This window comes from Meriones unguiculatus, chromosome 9, assembly GCF_030254825.1.
Source record: "Meriones unguiculatus strain TT.TT164.6M chromosome 9, Bangor_MerUng_6.1, whole genome shotgun sequence".
NCBI lineage: Eukaryota > Metazoa > Chordata > Mammalia > Rodentia > Muridae > Meriones > Meriones unguiculatus.
This window is the reverse complement of record NC_083357.1, coordinates 31,210,606-31,230,545: the sequence shown is the minus strand read 5'-3', so window position 1 is coordinate 31,230,545 and position 19,940 is coordinate 31,210,606. Positions and strand designations below refer to the sequence as shown.

Here is a 19,940-nt window from a genome sequence, read left to right as displayed (position 1 = left end):
ATGGCGACTAGGATGCGGAGTAACACATGGACCTTCCTCCTCTGCCTCAGCACTCTAATAACCAAATCTTACCTACTGCTCCTGTGTGTTTTCACACCTCCTCACTGTGGCCAGAGAGAAACACACTCCAAGATGCAGTGGGCATGCACCCCCCAGTCCCCAGCATGGACACTAAGCATCAGAGCAGAGGTGACCTTTGACCACCAATGCCCTCTGTCCTCAGGGCTGCACCTGCCATTTGGGAGAGCTACAAGGAATGATGTCCTGCCTCTTTAGCCAGAGTCTTCCCACAAGGATTCTCTTCACCCAACTTTCCCATTCAGCCTCTGTAATTTGGACTAGGTAATTTTATGGTTAGGGAAAAGGTTTTCCCTGGGTGCTATGAGATGTCTTAGACCATATCTCATGAATGGCTCTGCCTCAAGGGTACCAGACTCGCTAGGTGGGTTTGTCTTTCATCTTCTTTAGTATAGAAATCAGAGACAGCTCTGACATGAACATAACGTTGGTTAGAGAAAAGAAGCACAGAAGGGCACTGGGAAGGCAGAGTGACCTGTTGGAGCCAATAGTGCAGGGAAAGGCAGACCCCAGCTCAAACACCACTTTGTACAAGACCATAACTTTGCCTGGCTCAGGTGGAGCTCCTACTGTGCTAATATAGTACAAGGAATGTGTGAGGAGGTTCAGGCTGTCCTTCATCATATCTGTGCCATCTTGGTGGCCACTGGTCTTAGTGGCAGTGTCAACAGCTGGCTGGTTTGTTTGCCTGCATTTGTACTGTTCCTACAGCAGAAGCTGCTGGTCCCCAACTCTCAAGTAGCAGGCCCCCCACTGCAACAGCCCAGAATCTTGCAGTGTCCCTACAGGAGACGTTGGTGCTGATTAAGAAGCCTGGCCTAGGATAAGGAAGGTGGGAGAAAAATGTTTACTGGAAGGCTCTATTAGCTATCATTTACTGAGCTCTTCTTGTGTGCTTGGCATGTTCCAAACTTTGCTTTCTTTTCACCAACAAGGCTTTTAGGAATATCTGAATTTTCAGAAAGGAAGAACTGCGGCTCAGAGAAGTAAAGAAAACTCAACAGTTATTACGTTCATGTGTGGTAGAGGGAGATGAAATCCAATTGATGTGGGAGCCAAGCCCATGAACTCCCATCATCTCCACCATAGTCAACACAGGTGCATGACGTCATGAAGGGAACCTGTAACAGAGTCTATACAGGTGCATGTGGTCGTGAAGAGAGCCTGCAACAAAGTCTATGCAGGTGTGTGACGTCATGAGGGGAACCCTGTATGCTGAGGATTAAATTAGCTCCACAGTTATTTCAGGAAGTAAGAAATAATGCAGAAAGCTCAAGGGAACATATATGCAAGTAAGCAGAGCATGTCTCTGAGAAGAAAGGTTTGGTTAAATTCTTGTATTAGTCATTCATGTTGTAGCCTCCTCAGAATGTAGCAGTGTGGCCGCAAGGATTTCAGTGTCACCTCCCAAAAATCATCTCCTCATATTACTTTCACTTTTCTCCTTTTACCTTTGTATTTTGAGACAAGAGTTTGCTGTGTAACCCCAGCTCGCCTGGAATCGCTGTAGCACAGCCTGGCCTCAGCCTCCTAAGTGCTACGATTACAGATGTGAGCCACCATGTCAGCTTTCTTGTTACTTTTTCGTAAGGCCCGGCTTTCACACACACTTACAGTGCACAAGTAAAGAAGGTGCCTCTGTATGATGGACAGAAATCTGAGCACATGAAAATCGAGTTAGTACAATAACTGTCTTAAAAGTTATGAGATTCCTAATTTAGGAGTAGAATGTGGCACCGAACCATGTGGCATTGGGGTAAGCTCTCTAGGGGACCTTACTCTTGTGGCACAGTTAATTCTATACTGACCTGACTCCTGAGGCTGCTCAGTGTGTGTTCTATCCACGCAGCTCCGTCTCCATTAAACCGCAGTGAGAAGTGTCAGCCTGTCGTGCTTTTCAGGGAAAGTCTATTTGAACCCTGTCCTGAGCTGACTTAATATGTGCCAGGAAGCAGCCTCACACAGAACACCCTATAAGGTAATCTTCACATATGTTCCTTGAAATGGATGTGTGTGATAAAGATAAAATAGAGGTGTCAGGCATGTTGGTCCCTTGTGAAAATATGACATCACTAACTATAATAAAGTCATTCCTGGGAGTGATGTCTCCTACTGGTGGTGAGCTCAGACAGGTGGGGCCACAGGCTGAATGACAGGTCCCCCAGCTTCACTCTTCTCTTTGAGGCCCAGAGCTTGAATCAATGTTGGAAAATCATGCATGTGAATTAAAGAGAGGGATACACAGCTCCTGTTCTAACTTACGTGTATCCCGGCCACACACAATCCCAGGCCTAAAACGAGCAAGAGAGGTGGAAAATGAAGACGTAAATGAAGACGTGAAAGTGAGGGGTTTCCCTGACAGTGATTGTCTCAGCAGAGGGTGGAGCCCCTGCTCCTGCCCCCCCCCCCCCCGTGGTTTTGGAAAGGAGTGATGGCTTAGCAAGACCAGGACCACAGAGAGTGCTCAGTAAACAATACACACTGTTCCCTTCAGGTTCCTTCCAGACACTTTGAGTTCAGCACCTGCTGCAAGCCACAGCCAAATTCTTGAAAAAGAAGTGGGTTTCTAATTCTACAGAGCCTACTTCCTAACGCAGGAAACACCGCAAGGTGTACTGGGAAGCTGGTGGAGCTCCCAAGCCACCCAGACCCAGCAAAATGCAATTGGGAAGTAGTGAGGACAGTGGGTAGCATTTTTATGTTAGAGTATCTAAATATTAACGTGTACAGGAATTACCTGGCTATTTCTTAGGATGCCTCGATGATCCACAGTCTCTGATGGGCTGTGGACCAGTTTCTATGTCCTAACAAATCACCCAGATGAGGGTCAGGGACTGTACTGTGAAGCCTCAAAAATCAGCCTATGTCCCTCACCCATTACGCGCGGTCAGAGTAGGAGAGAGTCTCACAGGCCTTCTTCAGCTTCTCTAGGCTCAGTGCTGACCCGGGCAAGCACACACAGAGCTGGGGTCACCCGCAGGTTACAAAGTCAGGAGGCCAGGGCTGGGGGGGGGGGGGGCTTCTCTGTTACACCTCCCAGTCCTGTGAAGCATCCTAGAACTCCCTCACAGGGGCTGCCCTTCTAACCAAACACGCACTTTCAAACCGTCCTTTGCAAGGCCCAGGAGCCTCCTCCGCAAGCGTGGTCCGGGTAGGGTCTTCCACCCATCTCCAGGGCGTACCCAGGCCTGCAATTGACAAGTTAATAAAAAGGCTCTGCAAGCTCTCGCGCATGCGCACATGCAATAGCCGAATCTGGTTCTAATTACTTGTACTTTAGTTGAACTTTGGCGTTTCCTTTGACTTTCTCCTCTATGTATATAAGCCGAGCCCTGGGCTTTGCGATCCTGCGGAGAAAAGTGGGGACGGGGTGGGGGTGGGGGAGTCCAAATTTGGCTCTCTGGTGCCAACAAAAATCAAACCTAACTGGATGTTTTGATCAAATGTAGCGTCGCCTTTTCGTCCTTAATTAGTTGCAATGATCCTACCCACAGACCCCAGAGCTAGGCTCCAAATTCCCTAGGGGCCGTGCAGGAAATGCCTTTTGCTTTACAGCTCCTTTTTCACATAAGTATCAGCTGCCCAGAGGCTGCATTAAAATACTGTCTTAATCAGAAGGTTCTAGTAAAGAGGCAGGCCTTTCATGATGCCTGATGCCTGCCCGCCTCTAATCAAAGCAAACATAGGATCCTGTAATCTGTCAACAGGGGCTAGCGGGCTGTAAATTAGCTCTCACAAAAGCCAAAGAGTCTACAGAGCTCTTAAATGTGCTATCTGCTCCTTAATCTAACCTTTAGAAAAATGCCAAGCACGAAAGGAATTGTGGAGCAGCTATTGTTGGGGACGTTCTGTGTGTTTAAGCCACACTCAGGTGCTTTGTTGACAACAGGACATTTATACTGTGTTTTCCCAGGTGAGTGCAGTTATAGAGTGCAATGCCCACTTAAAAGGCAGCTATGGTTTTGGTTTTGGTTTTGTTTTGAGGTTTTTCCTTTTGGCTTCATTTTGAGACCAAGACAACCCCTGGGGTCATGGTAGTGTTTAAGAATGCCGCCTTAGGAGAAGTACTGGTTCTGCTTTTTTGTTGCCCCAAGGGGCATAGGTTTTACCAAGTGTGGAATCCCTGTGCTAGTCCCTGAGCCTCAGTCAGTCCCCCTGGGAGAGGGAACAGCCAGGGCTTGAAACTTTCACAGCAACTTGAGGGTGTGATTTTGTCTTTTAAAGCTACTTTCTAGCTGGTACTTTGGGATGGTCTTCACTTTTCTCAGTCTCTATTGCTTTGATTTCATTTGATCAGTTTATGAAAGGTAGGGTAAGAACGTGGCTCTTTGCCAAGATCAGCTGAAAAGTCACAATTTGAAGGCCAGTACCAGCTCTCCTGGCTATGATGTGCTACTGCTGGGGGCCATACTTTGAGGAACACTGATGGGAAGGAAGGAGGCTAGGACAGGAGGATCAAAAGTTCAAAGCCAGCCTTAACAGCATGGTGTATCTGAAGACAGGCCTAAGCTACATATGAGACTGTCTTAAAACAAATGTAAAAACAAACAAAAACATATAGGAAGGAAGGAAGAAAGGAAAGGAGGGAAAAGGAAAGAGGGGCAAGGTGAACAGATCACCATGTTTTCCTAGAGGACCAGCCTGTCAATGCTGAAGTAGAAATGGGGTTTCAGACACTCTCAGGGTGTTTAGTTCTCAAAGGTCCCCAATCTCCAGGATACATGTATTGCCAAGCAAGGCTGTTGGCCTCTCTGCTGCTGACACAGCCCCTGCCAGGGGCACCCCTTCACTATACAACCAGGTTGACCTCTTCTTTCCCATACATGAGCAGAGAAGCCAGCACCCCATCTGGTTTGCAATTTGGGTGATGCTTCGGGTTGGAAGTGTGGTGGCCTGACAGAGCAGTCAGTAAGTGAACAAGTAAGCAAATGGATAAGAGCAGAGGCAAGCGGCAGGTCAGAACCATTCCTCAAAGACTGACTCCCCAGCCTGTAGTCCACCAGGATGGCTGCAGTGCCATTACTTTATTGAATGACACAAGCCTCTTTCCCCTTGGGAAGTCTACAAGCTGCTTTTTGGCCTGTTTGAGATTGCTGAATGGGCTAATACAGAGCACATTGTCTGCTGAGCCGGCAGAGTTTTCCAGCAAAAATTTTATCATTCTGTAGACTGATTGTACTTGCCTGGAATAAGGAAGAAAATGTTTGAGGATCTCAAGGGCATTTGATGAATCCAACTCTCATTTAAAGAGACTAATAGATTATTGATTTAAGCAGGGTGATGGTGAACAAATCAATGGCTAAGCCATCTGTATCCACCTTAAATACCAAAACTGTCCCTGAAAGGAGAGCCACCTCTGATCCTGACTGATCCCCACCTCTTTCTGGGGAAGCAAGTGGGCAGGCAAGCAGCAAGAAGAACTCTGATAAACTTTGCCAAAGTGTTTTTATGCTATATTACTAGAGACCAAGAGAATCCACTGAAGTCCTTCTCTTCTTTTATCTTAGTACCAAATCCTGGTTCCATTCTACAATGTGCCTTGAAATGTTTGCCTGCAGCCAGTTCCGGTGCTACTGAAATCCGCAGTTTTCAGTTATTCCCTTTGGTTTCCTGGCACTTTAAGAACTACGCTCACATAGAATAAACATTAAAGCACAGGCTGCATAAGTAAACACACATTTTTTTTTTTCAGTACTGAGGGTTCAACCCATGGTCCCATGTATGCTAGGCTAATATGCTACCATTTAGTTATAACAGTTTTTTTGTTGTTGTTGTTTGTTTTGTTTTGTTTTGTTTTTAAGTTTTGAGACAGTCTTGTTGACTTGCCTAGGCTGAGCTTTGATCTCATTTAGTAGCCCAGGCCAAGCTTGAGCTTACCACCTTCTTCTCCAGCCTCAGTCTCCCAAGTAACTGAGAAGAAAGCCCTGCCACACCAGGCACGGCTCACCTGGGGCTCCACACAGCATATGGCACAGCCTGGCATGATCCAGTCCTTCTGACTACAAGCAAGTGGGCACATGGAGTGAGGGTGTGAGAGTTCCCTGTGCTGTGCTGAGCAGGCCCATGCCCTGCTGTGTGGAGTTCTTGGCATAGATTTTTCATGCCAGAGGAGTTTCAGGGAAGCTTCTGGATCTATTCGTTGTTATAAATTTGCTTGTTCACAGTAGGCTCTTCTCAGCACCTTTAACACATTTGGGGATTTTGAGCATCTCCAGGCCCCTCTTTATTCCTTTCTGTGGCTCACACTTCTTGGGATTAGCTTATCCTCATTCTGTTTCCTCACTGAGAAGAAAAAATGTTGGGTTCCCTTCAGTACAGGTATTGAAATGGCATATTTATGGAAATTAACACCCACATTTGAAGCTCAGGGCATGGCTGTGACAGCTGAGTCCAGCCCTGATGGAACTATTTACTACTCTCCGAGACAGAGAAGCCGTTCCTTGGAAGCCCATGTCTCATTCATGTGCAGAACATGGTGCTCACTAATGATGTTTTGCAGAGCTGTTGATGCAAAAACAAAAGCACACACAGTATCGACCCAACCTGGAAGGTGAGCATGGGAGCAAGGGCCGTGAGCATGGGCAGCCTTCCTACATGGCAGCTTTTCAGCATGAATGAAACACTAACACTATCATTTTGAAATATCATCTCTACTAAACTTAACAATTACAATTCTAAGAATTTATCCTAAAGCAATAGATGCAAATACACTGAGATTATCTTTGAAGATGTTCATTCCTGTCCTGTGAGATGTTTTGGAGGAAAAATACTAACAAGGAACTACAGTCATGATGTCATAAACCAAACAGTGCCCCAGTCTCAGTACAATTCCACTTTAGTAAGCAAACAAAGGCATTTAAGTACATGGAAAAAAGTCTGGCAAGGATGCCTCAAGATCACAAGTGAAGAGATTGTGAGATGTGTGTGCTAGCACACACCACTCTTGCCTGAACTTTCTTACAATTTTTACAAAGATGGAAGTATTAACTTCAACAAGTACTGTTTTTACGCCATGATTCCTGATCTGATTTTGGAGGGACACTGAGGAGTGTGAGGCTGCTTTCCCATGAGGGTTTGATCTTGGCAAACCCAGGCAGCTTCTCAAGCCTTCCCTGTCTGTTGGACACTTGGCACCACCGTACCACAGTCCTCAAAGCCAGAGTTTTTATATGCCAGAAGAAGTAGGCACTTGAGATTGATGTCTTCATCTTTGTCCTCAGATCTAACCTGTAAAGACCGTAATGGATTTTTCTACTGGGACTCATACTACCCCAGTGAATTCACTCCAAGATTCTTATGAATTATGAAAATAGTATAATTATAGTTGATTCTTTTCCAAAGTGCTAATTACTTTTTTAAGAAAGCAAATGAGTATAAGAGTGCTTTTTTATTTCAAATTTCATCATGTAACTACTTAGAAAAACACTTAGTGTTTGAAAAGAGGAAAGAAAGGGAAAAGTTCATGAATTAGTTCAGCCAGTGTTTATTGATCATCTGCTGTATAAGAAGAGCTCTCTTGTGCACACAGCTGTAAGCACTGTGGGGAGGAATCCTGGTCTCACAAGACTGGTGGAAAGAGGGCTTGTAATATATAAAGCTGTCAACAAACCAACTTTCTAAGTTTTGACAACACTTAAAGTTTTACATAAAATAAGATAAAATAATATGGCACAGTGACGACGGATAGGGAGAGGCCTTATGGTTTTTCTTCTGTCCTTTGGTTTTGTGCTGCGGGTTGATCCCATCATGTCACACATGCAAAGCAGAAGTTCTACCACTGAGCAACACCCCCCTCCATAGCACAGACATTTCAATTAGAGTGGTCACCTTTGAGAGTAACACTACTCTGTCATCTAAGAGATGAGCAACAGCCAGATCTGATGGTCATGGAATGTGTAGGTGAGGAAAACGGTTAGTCTGGTTATTTGCTCACCTATCTGGGTCTGCAATGCTCCTGGCCCAGCCTAGAGGCCCTGGGATCAAGCCTGTGCCTCTCCTACAGGGCTGGGGTTACTGGCTGTAAATGATGGTGTCTCACATTGCTATGCAAGCTTGTCTTGTTCAAAAGAATGGAAAGAGATTATTTAGAACTCAGCCAGTAAGGGAATCATGGGAGGTGAACATTGCTGAAGGAATGTCATGAGAGTGCTGTGGAGTGTGGTGAGGACTCTGACCTCATCGGTGACTGTTGGGGGACTCTTTGTGTGTAGATGACTGATTAATTTCAACCTTTTTATCTTGCCTACACCAATGTGAGGGTGGAGAGTGTGGACTCCAGGAGGCTGAGGAAAGGGCTGCTGCGGCTGAGCCTACTGTGCACAGCGTGGGAGCCCTCCACTGAGCCAGCCTGGGTTAGCATCCAGCTCAGCAAAGTGGCTGCAGAAGAAACGCGTCCGGAAAGCATCTCCAGTTCAATTATGAGCAGTGCAGCTACTAGAAACTTGATGATCTTGAGAACACTCTGTATTTGGAGTGTTTTGGAGTGATTTGGAGAGTGAAAGGTTCTGGAACAATACTTGACTCCTTCCATTTATGCTCTTCATATTTTCTGGCCTGCAGTAAGCAAAAGGACAGTTCCTATTCTGACTTTGGTGGAAGAGCATTCTGGGCCAAGCTCTACAGGTTTCCATTTCAGTGGAGTTTGAACAGTTCGATAATGAAAATAGGGATCATGTTGTTTATGGTCTGAAATAAAAGCCAGGCATGGTGGTGTATGTCTATGTTATACATCTGAGAGGCAGGAACAGAAGCACTGGGAGGTTAAGACTAGTCTGGCCTATAACAGTGACCCTGTTTCCTCAGATAAATAAACAAACATCCAGAATATGTACACAAGTTAGAGGTTAGCTGTGACCTAGTCCGCTTCCAACATGAGCCACACGCTATCTTAGGACCTTATTAAAACGTAACTTTTCCTTGCACAGGCCTGTGGCTATACTCTCTAAGCTCAGAGTTCTTGGTGCTACAGGCCAGCTCAAAGCAGTGCAGAGCTTCCCAAAGTCATGACTTTTCTTTCTTATGGACATGGCAAAAGCTCAGCCACATATACCCACAGCACTGGACTTCAACATGTATTTATTTTGTCATTAAAAAAATAATAAATAAATGACTTTGGGTTAAGTGAGCAATGGCATCAAACAACACACCCATGACCCTAGGTACAAGAAAGCCAGGGCAAACAGGAGAGAGCCAGGGCTAGCAAAGGGCTGACTTTGGACTTTGGTTCCAGCTGCTGCTCCCTGCTGGTCTTAGACGAGCTCTGCCTGAGGGACTTGAGTTGAATTGCTGCTTCTCGCGGGTAACTTGGGATCCTCCACACTCATGGCGCCTGTGAACTTCAAATTAGATACATGTGAGGCTGCTCTCGCAGGGGCTGCTCAGCCTCACCGCTGCTGCGCTCACAGGACAACAGCTTCTGTGTTAGTCCTGCTAGGGTTATTGCTTAAGCTTGGAGCAGAGATGTTGGGACTGACTGGGGAAAACCTAAAGGAACTGAAATATGCCTTCTCATTTCCTCTCCCTTCATTCTCCACCTTAGCAATAGAGACCCAGAGCACCAGCTCTGAGGAGCTCGTCCCGAGCCCACCATCTCCGCTTCCTCCTCCTCGGGTATACAAGCCCTGCTTCGTCTGCCAGGACAAGTCATCGGGTTACCACTATGGCGTCAGTGCCTGTGAAGGATGCAAGGTGAGTACCCCCAGCGCCTCACCTCCTCATTTTTCCTTAGCGCTCATGGTGTGACCTCCCCTACTCCAGAAACAAGCTAGTTTGAAAACGGCAGCATCACACGTCCAGCTGGGATTGTAGCTTGGCCCCATCTCACAGTTTCTGCCATCTGCTTGCATTTCTTTAGTTTAAAGTTCAGAGATGTCTGTAAATGAGTGACTGAGGCCAAACATTACCGGGACTTTAAAATATACCCCCAGCACACACACACAAGTTCTTTCTTGCTAAGAACCTTTTGAAGGAGTCCTAAGCAGCATGGCCCTGTTTCTTTCAGGACATGCCATCCGTTGTCTTTGTAGTTCTATTTTATTTTTAAATACGACTGACAGTCCACTGAAACAACTTGCAGTTGAGCCAAGGTTGAAATTGGGATTTATCTCCTGGCTGCCTCCTCAGCCCTGTGGCCTTTGAGTTACACTTTGATTTCCAGCTTGTACAGACTTGCTACTGTAGATGCATTGTAAATTCGGCAGCGTCGGAGTAAAGCTCCTGCCCACAGAGCACTGGGGGCTGAACACATGTCAGAGATGAGGAGACAGCTGCTTTGAATCAAGCTAGACAACCCTTATCAAGTCCAAGAAGCATAACTGAGCGAAAGAGGCCATGTAATCTTTTAAGGAAGAAACCAAAAGTGACTCATAGCAGATGCGGCTTATCCGCAGAAATGCCTCAAGGAGCTGTGTTGTCTTGAGGCAATCCTTCCTTCCATACACCGCTGCTTCCTAGTTCCCTCGATCTGGCTGTTCAGGTATGCTGTTTCATACCTAGACTGCATGATTCACTTACATTGTTAGGGTGCTAGGGTAAGTTTACAGGCTCTGTGGCTTTGGGCTTATCAGCATAAGCAGTTTCTGTCCATGCTAGTCAAGCCCTGTTGTCCACCATGTCGCTGACATCTCCAAGTCTTCACACCATAGCTCTGTACTCAGCTCACGGTTCTGTGAGTCTCTGTGTGTCTCCTCTGATCTTGATCATGTGTCTCTGGCCAACTATGGATTGGCTCAGCTGTGTTTCTGGAAGTGTTGACTGTTGGCTAGAAAGATTCCTCTCTCTTCTATGTGGGCTGAGCCAGGTTATTTTCAGAGGCAGGGTTCCAGAAGAGAGAGAAGAAAGAAGCACACAAGGTGTCCAGAGCATTGTGCTGGTAGCCAAAGCATGCATCAGCTCAGCTTAGCTTCAGTGGGTCTGAACAGCCTTGATGGGAGCAGTTCCAAATACCTGTGTCAAGAAGTGGATATGGGATGGGGCTGTCGGCTTGTGGTTAGCCTCGCCATGTGTCTATTTTTCATGAATGTGAGCTGCACAGGCCCTGGTCTCTTCCCTAGCTCTCCCGGGGTGGGTGCTTAATGACAGAATGAACAAACGTATCAGTGTCACTCAGTCCCACAAAGAAATGACAACGGTTTCCCCATTTTATCAATCATTTTAAGAAACAGGCATTTTACAATGTAAGAGCAGTTTGGAAAATTCACCAAAGACTTAAGAGAGTCCTGCTCTCCCTGGGAATATGAGAGTTGCTTTCAAGGAACTTCTTCCCTTCTGGCTCTGCCAAGGTGGCAGCTGGCACTGGCTAAAAGCATATATTCATGCATCTGACCACTGGTGCTCAACCTTAGCTGGATATACTTAAATACGTCCTAACATTTGAGAGGGCTTCAGTGGAGTAATGATGCATTTTACCACTTGTTGTGTAATATGAAAGAAAATCAGTTTCTAATGTTCATTTGGAGGATAAATGAAAAAAACACTTTTAAGCTTATTGATTGATTGATTGATTGATTGATTGATTGAGACAAAGCCTCACTAAGTAGCCCAGGATAGCCTGGAACTCCCAGCAATCCAGTTGTCTGAGTCTCCTGAGTGCTGGAATTACAGGCATGGCCTGCCCCATCATAAAAAACATGCTTCCTGGTTTCCAAAAAATTCAGTTATCTCAAGCCCAGAAATCTGAGGTGTGGCACCTTCCTGCTTGCCTGATGGTGGGAAGGACAGCCGGAGGCTTGTCCTCCCTCAGGCAAATGCCAGATCCGCAGCGTAAGCAGTTTCACGGTCTCTGTAGCACAGACTGTTCTCACTGGCTCCTGCTCAGCTCATTCTCTGACCTGTTTTACTTCGGGATTCTGAATCTCTTTAGGATAAACCCCAGCAAAAATAAACACAGCAGTATAAACTACAGAGTCTCAGGATGGAAAACCCTTTAATCAGAACCATCAACTACATCAGGCCCCAGGGTTCCTGGTATGTGTGGAACTTGAACACTGGGTGTTGAGGGTGGCAGGGCACTGGCTGCCTTTCCCTTCTGGTAGGGTAAAATGTACTCTACATTTGAGCTAGCTGAGAAAATAATGTAGAAATCTACATGAGTGAAAACAGTAATGTACCCAGAAAAAAAATGTTTAAGTAGAAAGCGCAATCTTATTGGCTATTTAAACCATCACTATAGTAAATGTCTAGAAAATGCAAAGCAACATGGTTCCTCCCCAGAGAAAATCTGTTAAAATTTAATATTTATAATGGATTTATAGATTTTGACTTTATAAAATATGATTGTATATTTTATACCCAATTTTAATCTGTTTTTATAATTAATTATATTGCATGGTCAAAATTTGTACAACTACATAGTTTCTGTGGTGATACAGTCAACATAGTTGCTGATGGTTGATAACTTTCTAATTAAGCCCTTCATATACTAAGGTATTTCTGATTTGTATCTTTTATAGCAAAGATATAGTCTTTACTATATCTGCGGATTAGTAAAAACAGACTGTATGGCAGTGGCTTGGAAGGGTGTGGGTGAGCGTGGGTATGTGGGTTCCTGAAGGTTGAAACTAGGGCCTCATGCATAATGGAAAAGCACTTTACTAGCTGGAGCCCCCACGACCCCTTTCTGTCTGCTTCCAAGGTTTTTGATGCAGATAGCCAATATCAGCTTATGCTGTTAAGTGCTGAATTATGGTATTATTAGGAGACTTTTTTGTACCTACCTTAACACCCAAATAATTGGCACAGAGACCTATTAGATTTTTTTTTTTTTGAGACCTGTTAGATTTGTTCAATAAGCTTTAAAGCTCTATAACTGGGCAGATATCCATCTACTCTAACCCAATTATGCTAGTCTGTCTACCTCCCAGGCACGTGCCCTTTTAATTGCCATCCTAGTCTTGCCTTGGCCTCTGCTGTAACTCTATCCTCGTGGCAACTCCTCCTTATGGCGTATTCACCCACTCCTCTCCATGGCAACTTCTTTTCTTCTCCCTTTCTGAGACTCTGACTGGGAACAGAAGTCCCACCTTCTGTCTCCTCTGTCCAGTTACTGGCTAATCAGCTTTTTTATTAACCAATCAGAGATAATTGGGGAGCAATTTTTACACAACATTGATACAGGAGATTTTTCAATGATCATGACAATGTCCATGTCAGGACCACAACCAGATCTCTGGACACAGAAATCAGCATCTGAATACACAGTGCACAAGACCGTCCCCCAAGAGTTAATTCTATAACTAATTGATCATGTTAGAAACTCTCTCCCTATTGACTGTAAGGTGATGGACTCATCACAACTTCTCCTTTGCAGTTTCTCTGTCTAATTAGAAGTTTATACAACATCACGTGTATGTACCACTTTAACTACTGGCAAAGGTTCATTGGCCCCTGGTTCATCTAGATCTTCTCTGGGGTGCTACAAAGGGTCACTATTTCAGGTGGGAACCTCTGCTATGAAGTAGGATTCTGGAATAAAACCCAGAACATGTTCTCAAGGAGTTAAAGGTGGGGGTGACTCAGCTAGAAAAGTGCTATCCTAACATGTGTAAAGCTCTAAGTCTCATCTCTAACACCGTTTAACCTTGGCATGGAGGAACCTGCCTATTCTCCTAGCACTCAGGAGGTGGAAGCAAGAGGATCAAAGTTCAAAGTCACCCTTGGCTACATAGCAAGTTCAGGTACAGATTGAGATGCTTGAGAACCAGCTTCAGAATAAATAAAGAAAAGTAGTGCCTGTCATGGCTTCTGCCTGTTGTGACCACGATGACCTTACCGTTACTGTGAAAAAGCCCCTTCATCTTCCAAGGGACCAGGTGGTATTGCCAGCTGCCACAGCAGACATTATGTGATGGTCAGACTTAGCGAATGGATGTGGCTCACCTCTGGGGACAGTGGTAGCTGCTGTGTTGACAAAACATCACCACAGCAACAAAGCCGCTAGACACACCCTTGGGATGTCCCGTTTAGGGGACTTCCAGTGAGTGACATGTTTTCTAGGGCACAAGGAGAACAAAATGTGAATGTGTGGTTAGTCAAAGGTTTGGCAATATAAAACCACAAAATAGTACTATAAATAAAATGATAATCCAGCTGTGCTGATGTACTTAGCCCTTGGGAAGCTGAGGTAGAGGAGCATGATTTTGAAACCAGCTATGGATGCCTACTGATACCCTGTGCCAGATCTAATATATATTACATGTATGTTAGACCTGAGTCAAGTATTACACTTCCACCATAGCTTTATGAGGGTAGAGAGTCTACAGTTTAACTTCCAGGACTCAAATCCAGCTAGGCTACTCCCAGCTTGATGAGCAGGGACAAATCTGTCCATTACATTTCCTGCTCTTTTCACACCTGAAAAATGGGACGGATAAATTATTTTTTTAGTCTCTGTGATTGATAATCTGATTAAGGGCGACTTTATTGGAGGAGAGGATTATCTGTCTATCGTTTGAGGGTACAGTGCATCTTGGGTTGTGGCAGGGGCTGTCTGCTCATACCTCAGGACCTGAAGGACCAGGAGGCAGAGAAGGGGCATGCTGGTGCTTGACTCGCTTTCTCTTTTCTCTTTTCTCTTTTTTCACTGAGTCTGGATCCACAGCATGTGGAGTTGTACCTTCCAGGCAGGTCTTCCCCCTTGGCTGGAAACCGAGAAGGGTGTGCCTCATCAATGCCCTAGGGGGTTCTTCAGCTCATCAAAACCAACAATCACAACTTCCCATCACATAGAGGTATTAGTGGGGATGTGAAATCAGTTCCCGTGCTCACAGCATGTGGGGTGGCAGCCAGCACCTCCTAACCACCATACACACCCAGTTCCTGCGCACTCAGCGTGTGGAATGGTACCTGCTAATCAACAGACGTATTGAATTCCCATGCAGATAGCATATTGAATAATACCTGGTATCTATTAAGCATCATTGCATACTTAATTACTAGGTACACACCATATATTATGGAATAGTGCCTGATACTGATGAAGCATCATACATACACACATACATACATACTTCTAGTGTACTCAGCAGATTGTACAGTGCCTGGCACATACTAAGCCCAAACATATTTAGTTCCTGCTCATCTTCTCATTAATTTGAACAGAGCTACTACACACGGTGAGGTGACACCAGTTCCAGTGTTAGCACTCCACAGATAATGCCTCTTCAGCATTTCTTCACTACTTTATACAAAAATAACTTGGCCTGTTTCCTTCAAGACTCATGCAAAGGCCCAGCCCCAGCCCACCCGGGTTGCTGTAGACCAGGGGTGGTTAATTGCTCCTGTGGAGAGCCATATGGAAGGTATTTTAGGCTCTGAGGGTGTAAGGCCTCTGTCAGAATGACTCAGCCAGCCACAGTAAGCTGCGGCATAGAATGCGGATGCCGCAGCAGCAGCACCCTCACTTAGAGAAAACAAGCAATGGCCCAGGTGTGGCTACTGAGCTGTAGTTCTGACCCCCGCCACAGTACGCGGTGACATGTTCCTTCTCACAGCCTAAACCTCAGAAGCTGGTGGCTCCAGCACTTACCTGGAAAGAGCAGCCAAAGTGTCCCGCTGCATGAAGGGCTAATGTCTACCTGGCCTGCACTCTAGCCACTCACCTCACAGTGCCTACACCTGCATAGTCCCAGTTAGGGGAACCTGTGGTTTCCTTCTCATTGAGTCCCTTCCAGCCTCACCTAGCAATCAGGCTGGAAAGATCACGAGAAAACTTGCCATGTGCTGCCCTGCCAGTGTTTCCTGCTGCTCAGCCCAAATGCTTTGTGCCTTGCTGGACAGTGATTACTGTGCAGCTCTGGGAAGGTCTTACCTCCCATGGCAAGGCTACGAGCAGCTGTTCTAAGATGGCTTCGCTCACATGACTCAGATTCTCCTGGGTTCATGCTCCTTTCTTGCTGCCATGTTGCACTGCCCGTTAGGTTAATCTATGCAGTCCACACAGGGGTGGGTGAGCTCTAGCTAGAGAGAAGGCTAGCGCAGACAGGCAATTGCTTTTCTTAATTCTTTTTCTTTTCTCAGTGCTAGGTGAGCACTCTGCTGCTGACCTGCTTCCCTGGCTTCCCCACCTGTCCAGGCAGTGGCTACCAGTGTGCTTTTAAGCTAACCAATTGCTGAACTAAGACTAAATCCAATGGGAGAAGAGCCAGCTGGGCCACCTTGCACAAGGGCCAGAGTCCTCGTGTGGGCATGTGCCTCCATGCTGCCTCCTGTTTTCTCCAGCTTCCTGGGCAGATCTCTCCCAGTGATGGAACCACAATTTTTTGACCCATTTCAGGGCCTATGGCAGGTAGGGGCAACACATGGTGATCAGTCCTGGATGGCCAACAGAACAGTTGAACAAGTAGGAGAAAACATCCCACTGTCTAGGTCTTTGTTCCAATAGCTCATTTAGTCCCACAGCAGCTTTGCACACTTCACAGATGAGGAATCCGAGAGGTTAAGGTTCTTGGTCAAGAGTGTGCAACTCAACTTTTTCAGAGTTGAGAAGGAAATCTTGTACCTGCTGTACACCGCACCACTGCTTTGGGGGCACCCTATACAAGAAAGTAGGTAGCAGAGCTGTGGCATGACCAAGACCCCCCACTTCTTGGGCAACTTTGTGATAACAAACATTTCTTAACATGGTGACATTTTTTAGAAAAAGAGTTAGCCAGATATAGTAACACATACCTAGAATCTTAGTAGTCAGTAGGCTGAGGCAGGAGGATCACCATGAGCACCAGGCCACACAAAGTTCCAGGCTAGGGATACAAACTTAGACCCTGTCTCAAAAGGAAAAGAAGAAGGAAGAATGAAAAGAAAGAATAAGAAAAAAGGGAAGGAGGAGGAGAAGAAAGAGGACGATGAGGAGGAGAAGGAGAAAAAGAGGAGGAGGAGAAGAATAAAGAGGAGGAGAGGCAGAGGAGATAATTCCCAGGAGGCACACATTCCCCTAGCATTGACACTTATAGACAGACCCATGAAGGCTTGGCGCTCAGGGCTGTTCTGTCCTGTGTTCTCCATTTTGTCTAATGGCTTCCCACAAGCAAGCCAGCCTTTGGGACACTAGCAGCCCACACTGCAGAAACCCTGGACAAGGCCCAGGAAGCCTCAGTATAATCTTTTCCACCGAGAGCCCTGAAGGTTGTACTGGTGATGCTCTATTTAAAGCAGCCTATCAGCCTTTCGACTTCACCCACCCACCCACGCCCATTCCTCCAAGCTGATTCTCTCCCTCTCCTTTACTGTCCTTTCCCTGCCTTGTCAGAGAGGAGTCTGGAGTTCTGGGCAGAACACTCAGTCACAGAATGTTTTGCAATGAGGAGGTGAGTGTGTGCTCACAATCTGAGAGCTTCTTTTGGGGACTTAAGTGTGCTTTGTGGTATCCTGCAGACACGCACTTTTAAAACAAAGTTCTTAATTGGCACTGATAAACACCAAATTCTGTCCAGAGAATATTTTTAGAATGTCTCACACTGATAGTTGCTTCTGTGTGGGAGTTTACTTGAGTACAAACAACAGAACATTACTAAATGTGATAGCAAACGCAGAACAGAGTCTGTATGCTGTTCTAGGTCAGGAAGCCCACCTTTATAAGTTTATCTAATTAGATAACAAATTGAACCTAATTATATAGGGTGCTTGATTCAGGCAAACTTTTATAAAAATTTATAAACATCCTGAAAGAGTTTAGAGGCCAAAGCGGAGCTAATTTTCTTAGGAAGTTCTTCTTTCCATATAAGAGACCCAACTCATCACAAGAGATATTTTCTCTACCCTTTCTTTAAAAACAAATCCTTAAGAACAGGAGACTTAAAAAATGTACTCCTAAGCACTGTGGCTTCCCAGTGGAGAGAGAAATCTCAGCAGAAACTCTACCTCCAAATCAAGGAACTTGAAATGCTGAGAGCAACACCCTTTATTCTCTAGCAGTAGAGACGGTGAGGGAGCAGCTCTTCCCATCTGAGGCTGCTCAGATCCTTCTATCTGAGATGTCATCTTGGGTTGTAAAGGCAGAAAAATCCATCTTTTCTTCACCCCTCCCCAAATGTATTTCTTTGTTGTATTTCTTATATTTCTTGTATTTTTTTCTTGTGTTAGTCAGGCGAAAATAATTTGACTTGGTGGCCCTACAGGGGTTTATAAGTTTTGAACGGTTTAAGGTTTGAGACCAGTAGTTTAATGTTTACTTTCCCCTTTATTTAAAAATAGGCAGGACACTGTCACTGCTGTTGTTCTGGTGATGACTGGTAAAGTGCCTTTGTCACCTAAAGAATCTCCAGTGTGTGCTTATCCCCTCAGTTTCACCTCTCAGTGATGTCTTAAAAACCTGCTTCAGTAAGACCTAGATTCATCTTTTTTAATTACCAAAATATCAGTTCTTGACTTTCTGATTTAAAGCAAAGAGTCAGCTGTCAACACAATCAGTCCTTTTCCCAGGACTTGCACAGAAGGCCATGTGGAAGGCACAGTGACTCAGTATAGATCAAACTACCCAAGAAACACTGAGAAGTGTGTTGTGGGTGCTGGAGAGATGGCTCAGCAGTTAGGAGCACTTGCTGCATAAGGCCAGAGATCAATTCCTAGTACCCATGTTGGGTGGCTTACAGCTGTCTATAACTCCAGCTCTAGGGGATCTGACACTCTCTTTTGGTCTCTGTAAGCACACACACACACACACACAAACACACGCACCCCTACACATAAATTTTAAAAATCTTTTTAATACTAGTGTTTTTTCTCAGGAATGACAACATAGTTTTGAGCTTTCATTAAAGAGAGCTAGTCAGGATAGAAACTGGCTTCTGTGTAAGGCAGTGCTCTGGCCACTTTTCAAAACTGGGTCTTCTGGTCCTTTTCTTTCTCGCCAGTTTACTGACTGACACTTCTCCCTTCTCTTTCATTGTCCCTTAAGGATTAGTACAGACAGGTGTGAGAGACTTGCCTCTCAGGGAAATCTTCCTATTCTTTAGTGCTCTTCCCTTCTCTTCTTGGGCAGGGCTGAGAATCCTTCTCCTTTCACGGCTGCCCTTTTTCACTCCTACAACAGAAACAATAAACCTGCCCTATATTTTCATAGTCTTCACGTTTCAGCAAACTCCTAAGTAGAATGCAATTCTTTCCATTTAGCTGACAAAAAAAACTATACTCCAAAGAATTTCTCTGTGCCACATAACAGTCAAAGTACACGTTCCTGGTTAGAAAATGCTCTCTTCCACACAGTGACTAGAAATTCAGGCTCAGTATTGAGCTTGTCCTGAGCTGGTCCATTGGCATCACAAGATTTCAATGACCAGGAGGGTGACAGAGCCAAGACATCCTTAGCTAGAACTGGCCACATAACCAAAGGAACTGCAAAAGGGCATGAGAGGAATAACTTATAGTTATGTACCCGGGTACAGACTTCTTACTGTGGAAAGAAAGAATGATATCCCGAGAGCTGATGGTTTCTAGTATGGGTCTTTTGGTTTTGCTTTGCTTTAATTTTTATGTTATTAAAAAGGTGGGCAGAATGAGCGTTTCCTTCTATGTTTTCTAGAGGAGAAAATGAAGAGCTGATCAGCCCACACTCTGCCATATGTGGCTTTGACTCAGCCGAGGCTCTTCTGAATGTGTACTGTGGAAACATTCTTGGATAGATTTCTGCCCTTAATCCTTTCCCTGAAACACATTAAACTGTGTTCTCAAAGCCACAGACTCTAAACACCCTCATATGCCTAGTATGATTTTGACAGTCTTTCAGGCAGGGAAAGCCCTACTCAGTAGAGTTGAACCTTTATCAGGAGTTAGATTCTAATCTTAGCCTCCAGGGTGAAAAATCAAACATAGACTGCATGACCTCAGAGAGTGACCTCAGAGAGTCCCCTCAGAGAACGGACTTTGGAGAT

At 45.2% G+C, this 19,940-nt stretch overlaps 1 protein-coding gene across 8 annotated transcripts in view; it reads left to right on the top strand.

The window, feature by feature from the left end:
• The window catches only part of Rarb (retinoic acid receptor beta), a 648,239-nt gene that overhangs the window by 541,132 nt on the left and 87,167 nt on the right, over nt 1-19,940 (top strand). For 5 of the 8 annotated variants that reach the window (XM_060390998.1, XM_060390997.1, XM_060391001.1 and 2 more), the window contains one exon: nt 9,617-9,765. In XM_060390998.1, the coding sequence (XP_060246981.1) occupies nt 9,617-9,765 (149 nt within the window). Of the gene's footprint in view, nt 1-9,288; nt 9,498-9,616; nt 9,766-19,940 lie in introns of those variants that run through there. The other 3 variants (XM_060391002.1, XM_060390999.1, XM_060391004.1) reach the window with 3 other exon arrangements.